This window comes from Bombus impatiens, unplaced genomic scaffold (assembly GCF_000188095.3).
Source record: "Bombus impatiens unplaced genomic scaffold, BIMP_2.2 scf_0037, whole genome shotgun sequence".
NCBI classification, from domain to species: Eukaryota; Metazoa; Arthropoda; class Insecta; order Hymenoptera; family Apidae; genus Bombus; species Bombus impatiens.
The window spans coordinates 865,691-879,909 of NT_176456.1; the positions used below are offsets into that span (position 1 = coordinate 865,691).

At 47.0% G+C, this 14,219-nt stretch overlaps 1 protein-coding gene across 1 annotated transcript in view; it reads right to left on the reverse strand.

Moving 5' to 3' along the window:
- The window catches only part of LOC105681243, a 103,102-nt gene that overhangs the window by 60,879 nt on the left and 28,004 nt on the right, over window positions 1–14,219 (reverse strand). Inside the window, exon 2 of the mRNA XM_033322890.1 lies at window positions 12,415–12,606. Within this exon, the coding sequence (XP_033178781.1) occupies window positions 12,415–12,606 (192 nt within the window). The remainder of the gene's footprint in view (window positions 1–12,414; window positions 12,607–14,219) is intronic.

Sequence of the window (14,219 nt, forward strand, 5' to 3'; positions counted from 1 at the left end):
CCTTTTCGCGCGCCACCACATAGCCCAGGGCTGCCAGCTTTCCTGCCGGATACGAGCGCTTGCGAGCCGATCGCCACGGGATTGAGCTATCAGCCATCCATCGATCGCACCAGGACCCAGAATTTCGGAGCTTTCTTTGAACATCGTGATGTAAGAAATGTTTGTCCTTATACAAACGGATGAATTGGCAAAAGACAGTTCTGAAGCATACCGATTTCTTAGCGATCTTCGTCGATACAGGAGACGCTAAATCTTTGAACTCTCGAATCTGCAAATTTCCAATGATTATGTGAAATTAGCCTTAGATAAGATAATATCTCTTGGTAGAATATCGAAACGTCGGTCGAAAGTTGCGAGCAAACGCGGCAAAGCGGAAACGTCGCGTATATGTGCGTGGCGAAATTTCTAAATCCGGTCGGACCAAACCCATCGTCCCGTTACAAGTGACGTTTACAGCGCTCAGCCTGGCACCTCCACCATCGACGCGAAACCGATACGAAAATATTTTCCATCGAGAACGCGAGGCTGTCTACGATTTTTACATCGCTCCTACCTTTCGTTGTTTCCCGTGCTCAATTTTCGGGAACAAATCAATCGACGGATCCCGTAACCGAGTGTGGAGGCCCTCGACGCGTATTAAACGCCGTTACACCGACGAATCTATTTCTATAAAACCGGGCGATATTTTATTCCCCTGGTAAAAAATTCGGCTCCGAGCGCCCAGCAAATAAATCAAGGGGCTGGGATACACAACCCGGCTCACCCCCTTCGAACTACGAACCGATGCCGCGAGTTTCGCCAGCGCAGATACGATTAAGGTTTCACGATGAAAAAATCTCGCGCGAAAACCCATGTGAAAATCTATGGCCATCGTTCCGATACTTTTCATCGCAGCCGCGACGAATCACGAATGCGATTTTTCCGCTGCATCGATTAAAATTCTGCTGGATATTTGCTCGCAGCGTCAAGTTCGTTTCTTCGTGCGATAAATATCATTGAAAAATATAAACGACAGATGTACGTAGAAGGACGCGTGGTTAAAACGTGAACCGGCGTTTAATTCACGCGGTGTCAAATGCAAAATTATGATACGATATCGAGTGAAGAATCGATAATGAAAGCTTCGTGGAAGAATCTGTAAGTTACTGCGATCTACGAATCTGCGAGACATGCTGCAGAACAACAGAGGTAGGACGAAGAAAGGCTGAATAAAAAATGACAGAATCCTCGGTATATCGATACCGGTGGAGGCCTAAGAGGTAACTGGAGGCTGTGTGCGTCGAGCTCTCGTCCATACGGACGCGAAGTCACGACCTACTAATGAATGATTATGCTACAATTTGCCCCGGGACGGCAGCTCTGGTAATTTATTAAATTACAGTGATTCATGGCCGGGCTCCGGGCATCCGGTAGTCGCGCGTCCTCGTCCGCGGGTATCCCTCCCGCTCTCCTTCGCTTTTCGATTTCGATTACCAGAGATATCGCGGTCGATTAGCCGCGCGACCATTAAACGAATCCCGGCGACGCTGCAGGGAAACTCGGTCTCCGTTCTCATCCGGGACGCGTGCACGTGAATTTTAATCGCAACTTCGACACCAGATACACAGAATTTTTTCTTCGTCGTGTTAGGATTCCATGGAACGTTCTGTCCTCTTTAGGCTGTCCCTTACTCACGATCGCCATCGTTTGCTCGTAAATCGTTGGAAACGTCTATAATTTGTAAGATTGTTTACTCTACGAGGTAGAAAGTATCTTCTAGAAAGAACAGAAAATCATTAACGAACATAATCGAAGGTGAGGTTTAATCAGTTAACGAACGACTCGCAAAAGATCATTTATCTGGAAGAGGAGCGCGTGCATGCAGGAATACGCGCGTGTTGCTAGTACGCGAGGCCCTAAATGGAAATACTAAGAGCGGTAAAAATCGATTTCAATCCTCTAACGATCGAAACGCAGCTTACCGTCCCAAAGCAAGGGAGAGAAGAAAGGAAGGTTAATCCGTGAGAAGAGCCACGTTCGACCAACTGCAGGAAGGAAGATGAAAGAAGGTGGAAAAGGACGAAAGGCGAGGCAGAGGGAAGGGCGAAAGAGTAGAAAGAGCGTACTCGCGAGAAAAGAGAGCACGAGGCTTCGATTTGGTCTGGCGCAGTGGCGGCAGAGATCGGGATGAAGTAAAAAAGAGAAAAAGAAGAAGAAACAGAGGAGAAGGAGAGATAAACGAAAGAGAAGAGCGAAGCAGACGGGGAATCGCATTATTATCGGGGGTATTTACGGGAATTCGCGACGGAATCGTTGCGTGTCCGGTGCCGATGCAGTCATAAACAAGGGGCCATTAATTTAGCCAGGAAGAATGCCCAATATCCTTCGAAAGCTTTTGCGGCGATGCACCGATAGGCAGCTAACGCGCGGATAAAATAAGTTTAGGGCCGTGAAATTGGCAGTAATTTTACAAGCCATAACGATCTACTAAATCTGTAAAATAATTAAGGGCGCAGATGTTCCCCCGTCCGGAGTGCCAGCTAACGTACCCTACTCCCGCGCCCTCGCTACTGCACACGGACGTCTGTCTCTTCCCTTATTGTTAGCCGTCCTCTGTTCTCTCCTTTTTTCCTTCGACCATTTTGCGATTCGTCCGCGGTTCGTTATCTTCCTAACTGGCCGCCTTCGTTTGTACCGATCGGCGTCCTTTGCAGTTTGTTCGGCGAACCGACGACATGCATATTTATAAAAAGAAGGAAACGAAGGTGCAGGACGTCTCGTTTCAAAGGTCTCCGGATTGAAACAAGATTGGATTACGTTTCTACGTTAAATATTAACGATATATACCTTCCTGCTGCCTTCGAAATTAAAGCGAGATTCAAATTTTCATCGATTCTCTGTTAAACCGCTCCCTTTTCTCTTATCGCGAATCATGTTAAACCTAACCAATGGCGGGAGAGCGATTTCGTGTTTCGCGAAGAAAATCAATCCGGACGACTGGAAAAACCACCAGCCCACCCTGCTTCGTGATTCTCGCCCACGACACTAAACATCTGGTCTCTAAATTGATCGCAATCATTTGCAGGTAACAAGACGCAATCTCAGAGTGGCAGTTAGCGAGGCTTCACGTTTTTCCGCGGATTAAAGCCGAGAATCTTGCTCAGGCGCAAATTTCATATGTAATGGGACGACAACGAGTTATCCGCCGCGGAATATAATTTTATCTGCAAAAGAAGCAACGTGACCACTCTCCGCGTCCCTCCTCCCGGCCTTCCATCGGGGATAATCACGAAATCCTAACGGAAATCGCGAGGACAAGGTGAAATCGGTCGCTGTGTCGCGTCTCGCCGTCCATTATCGTAGTAGCGGAATCTCGTTACAACGCCAACGAAATTCCAAAACAACATCGTACAATAACGCGCAATATATTCGCAAAATATTTCTACAAACGTTCGAATATTTTCGCGAGCCGCTGCACCTGCGAAATTCAGGAAATCTACCTGTAAACGTTCCTCTAATTCTATCGAACTGTAACATTCCGCCTCTTCATCGTCCACCAATTTCTCACCGATCTCTGCCACGTCGAAGCCCATAAGTCCACCGGTGCCGCTTGTTTTTTTCGCAACACGCACGGCGTATTATTAATGGTGTCACGTAGGCCGGTACGTACATACCGTCTCATCATGGACAGTAACCCAAGGCGCAGGTAGATGGCGAGATTCCGCGGCGAGAGGCCCTCTTTCCGCTGATAAGGAACGAGGATACCCGGCGAAATTACGGGGGTCGTAGCAAATTTAATAAAGCCCGAATTAAGCCGCGCATGCCGTTAGGCTAACAGCGTTTTTCCTCCGCATGCCACCGCGCTCGCTCTCGTTCGACCGCTTTCTCTTCGCTGCCGAAACTGTCGGAAAGGAACCGCGTGCTGCCACGGTCCTGTTCAATTACGCAACGAGCCGCCCCCCTTGTCTTATGACCTCGATCAGGCCAAGACGAGAAAAAGGTTATTAGCTAAATGCGGCGGGCTTTTCGTCCGAGGCTTATCGGTGCATAAACATAGCTGCACGTGACCACCATGCCAAAGCGGTCTGTCACGCGATACTGCTGAATTTCTGGTGGCCCTCGCGCGATCAAACGTGTTGCAAACGTAGCGTCGATTCGGTGCTTTCTTCGACTGCGACGATACATCGCGAAAGTTGAAGCTCGAGGACAGTTTTCGATCCGTGGAACGCGATAGAAGTGACGCGCCAAGAGACAGTTGAGTCTGAGAAGCGATTTAAAAGTAACTACGGTGTAGAAAATGGATTAAATCGTCTACGGGAAATGGACGCTCGTTTCAGTAATCGCTTCCCGAAATTAAGCTAACGTTAAGCGTCCGTTCCTCTTTGTTCACTAGCGCGCGTCCCTTCTCGTTCGATCTTTTTCAAACAGTTATATGAAAAGAGTGCAACACTGTTTGGTTGCTGTGGTACGGAAGAGTGGAAACGATGGAGACGTTTTATACGTATGCTCCGAGTCGCTAATTACTCAATTACTCACTCAAGTGTCACGTTCCGCGCTGTCCTCGCAATTTGGAGAGTCCGTTTCCCTTTAAAAGCACCGCTTCGGACGTACGCTCGGTTCTGGGCGGTCGAGAATCCGGATTTTTCCAAGCTACGTACTCTCAACGGAACGTACAATTAGCTTAGAACGACCACACGCGAGCCTCGTAAAAGCGACGTCGGTCTTCGCTGCGTTCTCGTGGCAATCAGCGCGTTTCTTCGCGCTGCGCTGCGCGACGCGATTAAATACACAAGGTACGAGCCACGCACGGAGACAAACGGCAAAAACCGCGCAAGACTAACGATTCGCGACTACCGCGCTTTAATATCCGCGCTCGTAAATTCGGCTCGTCCTTGATCGCGCCAACTGTACTGTAAGCTGTACCAGGAAAAATTCAAAAATAATGTTTAAAACACCGTTGGTTAACTGGCCAGCTACCGAGCGATCGATACGAAGGCGTGGTCGATCTCGTAGATAGGACATCGTCGTAATCGAGCAGCAAATACCGGCCAGCTAATAATCAATGGCAAATGGCTAGTCACGATCGTCGGCGTGTGTCTCATTAGGAGGAAGCTATCGAACGCGAGGCAAAAAGGAATAGCAAACAGAATGGTCGGTGAAAAACAGCTGGAAGACGGAAATGAGCGTAGGAATACGAAATCCCGTGTCGAAACGTTCTTTCGTACCCTTTATCTCCGGTTCTCGGAAATAATTAACGAACCACGATGAAGTGTCTTCCAGCAATGAAAACATCGTTCATAAAGTCCATGAAGGGACTTGTTCACGAAGCGGCGCGGCGACATCCAACGCTCGACGAAATGACTTATTAGCGTGGCGGCGCGGCGCGGTGGGAGAAAAAGGACAACAAGATCGAGAGATTATTAGTCGCCGGTTGTTCGTCGTTCGAACGATGACGGCGTTGATCGCCAGAGTCTAGGCTGATTGTGCCGGCTGATGAACGCTGAAGAAGGACGTTGAACCGGCCGCGGCCGCATTGACTGATGTGCGTACTCGCCGCGACGACGTCGATTCAAACTTTCAGGAACTGGTCGGGGATAAAAGGAGCGAGGATGAATGAAAGACGTTCGTCGTGGGCATCGGACGGAGGATGCTGGACTTGTTCGAGGGATTTTTCTTCGGAAATAAAAGCTGTTCGTGACTCGAACGTCACGGTTTCTCGAGAAACAGGTAGACGAAGGCGAAGCGACAGACCGAACATTGTGGACGAAACGACGCGAAATTACAAAGAATCTTCGATAGCTCGAGTCGGATGACAACGACGACGCTTCGGTCAGAGTTACGATACGTAGTTAGAACTTGGCGCGATAGAACGCCGCGTATGTTTACCAGCGCGTATTTGAAAAATCGAACGATCGATCGAACGCTGAATATCAGAAAACTCAATACTTAATCAATCTCTACTAAGATTCTTGATTAATCTCAAGTATCACGGTATACGTAATGCCGAGTTCGTTAAGAGCTCGAATCCCGGAGACCGTGACGGATTCAGCTATCAACGTCAACTAAAATCGACTCTAATTGGAAGTTAATTCAATCAAGGACGCTGGAAGCTGGGCACGCGTAACTCAGAGACAGAAATTTCGACGACTGCCACCGACGTATGGTAGTCAGTGAAATCGGTACCAGCCGGAACTCGTTCGGTCGATTTACGGTACCGCGTCGAAGATTGCTTATTAGGAGGCCTCGTAACTATGAAATAGAAAGAGCAGTGACAATTTGATAGATTGTGCTTTTTGTCGAGCGACTCGTCGTTAGGGCTGGCACCGGTAAAATTATTGGCTTTTTTGCCGGCGACCGGTCGAATAACTAATAAGGTAGACACTGTCGTTGCTCGAGAGGTTCTTGGTCGTGGTGCGACCATGAAAAAGCAGATTACGTGACCGGACACATTTTGCCGGGGGAAAAAGCTGAATTTATTATAGTCGATGAGTGGAAAAGTTGACTGTTGATCGACGAAATAAAATCATGAAATCTCAAAGAAGAACTAAATGTGATTGCACTGTACTTTGTACGTGATAAAGTGGAAAGTCAAATGGACGTGAGATGCATTTTTTGCCATCTTTCGAAAATCAAATCTCTCGGTTCTTACGTTATCGTTGAAGTTTCATAGATGGAAAAAGTAGTATATACGCCAAAGAAAAGAGAGAGAGAGAGAAAGAGGTATCGTATGGAAGTATCGATGGTCGCGCGTGCGTAATGTCGGTGCAGGCGAATCAACGAGCGCGCTAAATTTAGCAGCGGTTCCGCGGCCGTAGGAGCGGGATTAACAGGGCAGACGGGCGAGTCGGTGAATTAAGGCTGATCCGTATCGCGAGGACAGGGCAAGTTTGATACGAAGGGCAGCGCGGGCCGCGGGTGCAAACGATCTAATTAAACGTCGGCGCAATTAGCTTCCGCCCCGCTCGCTCCACGGCCCCTACCGATACGACAGTCCGACGAAACTTTTCGAAACGCTAATTACTTCGTTTCTACTTACTTTGCCCGTTTTCGAACGCGAAGGAACATCCCCCAAAACGAGTGCAGTCCCCCTCGTGTGTTGCATCGTTCCGATCTCCGTTGTCGATCGGCTAGAACCGTGCACGAACAACGTTCTCCGCCTTTGAATTTAACGAGACTTTGACTGGTCGAAAGTCGTAGGGTGTGGTCGAGAAGGAAACTCTTCTCAACGAAATAAATATGTTACGCCAATTTCCTCGAGAAATGTTTCTTTCAAAAATAAATTTCGTTAACTAATTTTCGTGCAAAAGAAAATATTATTCTATGTTGTCTGTCTACGGTGAGTAAAAATTACCTCGACAAATATTACAGCGAAATCTCGGCAGAATTTCAAGCCTCGATATGCAAACACTTACTCGGAGCCAGCACGCTGTTCGAGGACTTGGAAGCGCTTCAAAGATCAGAGAAGATGTAAATGTAAGCTCGATGTAACGGCGTTCCAATCGAATAAATTCTTGGCCCCGGGGCCGATTCGATTTTTCGCGGTGAATCGAAACGGAATATAAAACGCGACGCGACGCAAAGATGGCTCGTAATCCGCGCGTAAAAAAATACGGAAGCGGCGATCGGCGCCGACCGGCGAAATATTTTCGTAATAACCGTAATTAGAGATCGCGTCGCTGGCCACGGAGCTCGGTGAAAAGTGGCCGGCAGGCAGATAAAAAAAATGGCCAGCAAAAAGTCATCGTCATTAGCGGTTGGTCACCGGTCGCCTTGATGCCTCGTCACCGCGTCGGCCCCTCTTTGAATCTCTCCTCGCGACCGGTAAACGGTTACAGTTAATGATTAGTTAATGATTTTTTTTCTCCCCCTTCCACGGTCCCTTATTACGGACCATGTTTCTTGGTCGCCGGTAGCGGGATTCCATTCGGTTCATGCCACTGTACGTCGTCGAGTTGCTCTCCATGAAATCGTAATTGACATCGTGTAACGTGAATTTAAGCGGTAATTAGGCGACTGCCGGACTGAGAGGAGGCGAACGGGTAGCGAGACGCGTAGAGATCGGATCTTTTCGATCGAAGAGCATGTTTTTCGTATGTGTAAAAATATTATTGGTGTATGATCGGAAAAAGTACAGCGATAAAAGCGGTAACAGGCGTAAGATTAGAGAGATTCACAAGGTAATTTCATGTTATGGAAAAAGAGGTTCTAAAACTGGAGAAAAAAGCGCAACACCGCTTTACAAGTTTAGCCAGCCATGGTTCGCGATCACCTATGCGCTTTCACCTGCTCTTATTATTATTAGATTACAAACTGAAAGCGGCTCCATCTTCCTTATCTGTCTCCTCCTCTGCCAGACGGAAACGGCCGGCCGTTTCTTCGCGGTGGATCGCAAAATTCGCTCGACAGCTAATATATTATTCATTACCATACGTGTTAGCTTACGTAAGCGGTAGCGTTATTGATGCAGTTCGCGGCAGAGATTAGCTTCCTTTATCATGCGCTTTCTACGCGTCAACTGCAATTAGCTACCGCTGAAACGAGCCGGTCGTTGGGCAATATCGAATTTATATACCGCGCGATGCCACTTTTCGCAACTCCACCGATCGCGTGGGCGTTGCTCGCCAGAACGAGTGTGAAGCACCCGCTGTTCACCGATTACTAATTACACGATTCGTTACGTACTCCCGGCACCAATAAAATTCTCCTTCCTCTTATTCCCCTCAACAGTGTGCAGATCGTCGAGCATCGAGTTTGGAAGTGTTTGAATAGCTAGCAGTAAAATAAGGAATAAGTGACCTAACGTAAAACTAGCCTACGACCAAACGATACCTGTTGAAGATTAAGTACGAGAGATCGGACGGAGAAAAAGGAACGAAGAAGCCAACAGCGTGAAACGTAGAGATGAAATTTAAGGGGGCGCGACCGGCGTGGCAGGACGGCAAATTGAAGGCGAGTTAAAACGAAGACGAGTCGATAGGCTCGACGGAGGTTTCGAGGAACGGATGATTTGTCCATAAACCCGTTAATGCACGCGTTTCACGCGAGCGAAATCGAAACGGGCCGAAGAAACGCGTTCGACGTAAATCGTCTTACTTACTTGCTCGCTAATAAACGACTGCGCCAGGGATAAACACCAGATGCATAGACGCGAGTAAATGGATTATCTGGAAAAATAAAAGCGGCAAACCATGGGTACCTAGTCGGTGGTTCGCTCATAAACGCACGAACGCCAACGAATAATGACCCCGCCGATAAGTGCACCCTACATCGCGCATCCTCACTTCCGATGCAACAATGTATCTATGCGAGGAATCTTTACCTTTGTATTTAATTGTTGCAACTGAGGATAAACGAACGCGAGACCTTAAGAGACGAACAATCTATTTTTCATTCGAGTAGCGAATTATTTTCAACGTGCTTCTAATTTATTACGCGTTGAGAGAGTATCGGCAAATCTTGAAAAATCATTCTCCGCTAGTGTGCTTTCCTATCTCAACCGAGAACAAAGTCGAAGCCCAACCCAGTTTCTAGAACCATCCTGTACGGTCCAGCGACGAGCAAAAATATCTAAACAAACGCAATACAAATACGCCGATTAGACACGGGTATGTACCTCGAAGACAAGTTCAGCTGATACGTCAAAATTACCCGAGAGCCGAACGTTGCGGAATAAACAGCGAATTCCCATAAATCAATGGCAAATTAGAGTCGAGATAGAAACGATCGCGGTTATAAAAGGTGACCGTGCAAGTACGCGGCGAACTGAACGAAAGATCATGCGTGTCGGCCTTTATACGTAGGTACTCGGATAGATACGTAGAAAGGTTAAAGATCGATCACACACGAAGCGTTTCGACTTAAAAGCGATCGAGCCGAAGTTTTTCCAAAATAAATTGGCCGCGCTATCGATTACATTCGCACGCGATTCCTAAACATCCAATATTTACTTACAATGGCCACCGTACCGATGCACCGGTGAAACCCACCATTTTGACTTTCAATTACGGTCGCGAGAACGAATATAAATAAAACACAGGCAACCGTGGTCCATCAAAAAACAATTAATCTGGAAGGCAATTATTTGCTGGATCAGACTCGAGGTTTAACATTAATCAAACTCGAGGAGCGGATACGAGATGCACGCGCTTCCCTTTTGCTAGAAGAGAGAGCACGCGCTTTTTTTCTATCAGATTAATGGGAGTCAGCGATTTAAATTAAGCCAGAAAAGCTAATACCATTAGTGAAAATTGAACTGTGATAGCCGATGTCCATGTAATGGCAATATCATTGCTAATCGTAGATTTAGCCGCCGCTGACTGTTTATAGCTAGAGATTCTTTTCATTTACTTACTTTTAATAGGAAAGTTAATTTTATATGTCCATCGCAGAAAGGTGTTCCACTTTCTCCTACCTAATCGTTTTTTATTCATTTAAATTATTCTCTAACGGGTGTGCAACATCTATCACGAGTCTCCAACGACATTTTCAAACGATCGACCCCACTGAGTCGTATCAACGCAACGTTACCAATAATTTCAGTTTCGATCAACCGAGTGTCGATCACGCGTTCACCAGCAGCGAACTCCGCTCTAAACGACTTTTTCCAGAAAAGCATCGCTGCCATTCTTCCAGCGTAGAAAGACAGGCGGGCGCGATCTCGTTCGAGTTCTCCGGCTTTCGTTCTTCACGTGGGTAGCCGGATATAAATTATTCTTCGGCTCGGCGTTGCGGTGCATTTAATTGTGACAACGAGATTGATCGCTGCCGCGACTGCTCGCTCCGTACGCGCCATTAATATCGCGGGACACGATTTACGCGGCGGGATAATAATAATCGAGAAACAAAAGTGCGCGGCGCATTGAATACACCCCGGTGCCACGGTGTGGCGTTATTAAGTATTATATTTAAATCATTTGTTGCAGGCGCATCGCCGCTAACGAGGGGCCACGACAGCGCCCTAACGAGCCACGCACGCCCACGCGGTTTCATCGTTTCAGGGGAAGCGTTGCGTCGCGTCGTTTCGATCTTGACAAATGACTCGAACGCCCCCTTAGACCGACGATCGGCGCCTTCGCTTCCGCGAACTCGTCTCTCCACCGTGTCCACCGTTTTGTCACAAAATTGTAAATTGAATATCGATCGACAGCAGCTCTCTGTGTCATGTCGGCGCCCATTAAATCGAACCCCCTGGTTCCGAGACTCGGAAATGAGTTCCGTGGTCGAGCGACGAGGGCGACGCGCCAATCGAACCATATAGATAGCAACTCGAAGCTTCTTTCCACGCGTCAAAGTTACGCGGCGAGACGTACGTACACTTTTGAAACTGGTGACAATGAGAAGAACCTTCGTGCAATTGTCAACTTCGTAGCAAGAAACATAACCGCGCAATTAGACCTACGATCGCGCTTCTCTACACGAATGCCAAAGTCATTTCTATGGCAGCTATGGACGCGCCGTAAATAGAGAAATTCCGTCGGCGAAGCGTTTCTCAGGAAGCCATATCTTGCTTTCCTGAAACGCAAGCGTCACGCTGCTCGCGGTACGCGGTGGCATGAAAACGACGATAGCCTCGGCATGCGCATTTTGCAAAAATAGCCGGCAATCAATCAGCCGATAATTTCAACGCAGGTGACAGCGTTGCCCGATGGGAATTTTAATAACGACATCGTAACGAGACTCGCTCGCTTCTTCTTCTTGGCCGTCATGGGCAGCCTATTATCGATCACAGGATCGCGCTCAATGCAACGTTTCAATCTATCCGCTCGCGGTTCCTCTTCGACAACTTAATTTCCCGTTCGACTGTGCGCAACCTGCGCGACATCCATGCTCATCGCGTCTGCACGCATATTTTATTCTTAAAGCTTCCTGCGCGGGGAGAATATTCAAAGAGGTGGCGAAGACCGTGTTGCATGTTACTTACGGCTGATTAAGTATAAAACGAGGGATTCGTATCGTGCTTGCATCCGAATTTCTTCCATGTCACCTGCTTGCGCGTACAAAGATGTCCTCGTGAAATTAGTAATTCCGAATTACGCGTCGCCTGAGAAAATTGCATGTCGATGTTCGTGGCGATTACTGGCCCGTTTACACCAGCGATTTTCATGATACCGCGAGTGATGCAGCTTGGTTATTCTACCGTGGTGTATTTTACGTGTAAAAGATGCATCGAGGTCGGGGCACGTTTAAAATGTATAGTGGTACGGTAGAACGATTGTAAGTTGATTTCTTCTCGATTAAAATTCGCAGAGCGGAACGTTCTTTGTACATAAATATTAACTTTCCTCTTTTTAATCAATATTATAATTTATAACAATATTATAATTAATAAAATTATAGCAATTTTGGAGGAAAAGGTTGATCACTGAATGTCGAGCTTCTTAAATGTTCGTGTACGAATATTGAGAAACGTGGAGGGAATTGTGTGGTTCGTCTTACCGTGCATATCGTCGGTGTTTGTCCGTGAATTTTGCTGCTATCGAGAAAGTCAGGAGCCTTGGGAGCCTCCGATTGCGAGTGGGTCCTGGAGTACAAAGGCGACGAAGTAGGAACACTGCTGGCGTTTGATACGTGACTGGTGGGTAGTGATGTACCGAGAGGGAAATCTGGCCGATAAAACCACGTTGGCCACTGAAACATTAATTCCAATTATTAATACGTAATACAATTATTTACATTGCTTAGCTGTATTCTAAAGAACATCGTAATCAGACTCTGGAAAATTATATTTAGACTCGTGTCAGCGTTGCTGGAATATCAAGTCTCGAATATCAAAGCACATCCTGATAAAGCACGAGTCACAAACAGTGTCACCATTCAGATCCCAAAGTCGTAAACAGTCATTAAACCTCGTCGTAAGTTTCCGTAACATTAACATCGCTGTGACAAAAAATACTGATTTATATCGAAAAACCGACAACCTATCGACCGACCTCTCGAACGCCTATAATTACAGCCGAAAATTGACAGAATAAAAGAAAGAAAAACGAAGCTCGTGAGAAAAAAGGGCATAATTCAGACAACCATCCTTGTCGTTTTACGTGACAATTTATCGCGAAGATAAGAATGAAAACTACGTAGAAAGATCGTAGACTTTATCGAACTCTTTCAGACGATCGACGAATCTTTCGAGCTGGCTTTTCCACAGAGTCAGCCCGTTTGTCTGTCATCGAACAGATTGCTCGGGCAAAAAACGCGCGGGCGTCGCGCGTGTTCGGCGAGATAAAGCTCTTGCCCGTAGAACGAAGAGCAGGCATTAGTGTCACCGACTGAATATGAACCTCCCCAAGATAGATGACACATGCCCCTGACCCTGTAAGAAGCGCACTCGCTTCGAGGTCACCGGTATGCGTGTGGTCCATTGTAAGTGTTCTTATAAAGGAGCCCGGGTTGAGGGGGGAGGCGGAGGATGAAAAGAAGCCACGGTGTTCCGTTCACCGTAGTACGTAAAGACCTTTTGATCGTCCTGCCGCGGACGACACGAATTCCAAGCGATTATTCCCATTGACGCACCTCGACAAAATGGCCGCGTAGCGCGATCAGAACGAGATACAACGTCGCGCCAAGTGGTCGTCTTTTGTCGAGGGTTGCCTTGATCGAAGTCGCGTTTTACGTTTTTCGAGTGGTAGAGTATCAAAAGGGGAATCGAGGAATCTTTTTATCAATTTTTGGATAATCAGAGTCCTTGTAGTCTTCAGAGGATCTTACGATTTAGAAGGAAGAGAAGAATCGAAACATTAATTTGCATTTTGTGCTGTTCGCTCCATATTCTGGATTAATATCTTTTATTATTAATTTCTTCTCAACCATTCAACGGCAGAAAATTGCAAAAAGTGTTATGAACTAAATTCGATCTGAAATTCACCGATATGAAGAAACGATCGATTTCCAAAACCGCCATCCGAGTATTAAGAAAATCCATTTATCATATTTTGTGCCGCGCAGAATCAACTACGCCGTATTTAACACGATGATCATTCTTAAACGTCACGCACGGTAAAACATGGAGAAACAATTAAAATAACTCAACGTCGCAGAATGCAACGTCAACGTCGCTCCAAGAACTCGACCGTGCGTCTCGTTGATGCAGCGGAGTTGATTCGTCGTTACTAGAAATCCGCGCGAACCACGAGGATCTTACGTCACGTAGTGCGGTAATATCGCGTGTTTCGGTTATTTTGGAGCACGAGGATAGCGGTGGTGGACCCGATTGGTCACGACACGCCGGAAAGTCGGCAACTCGG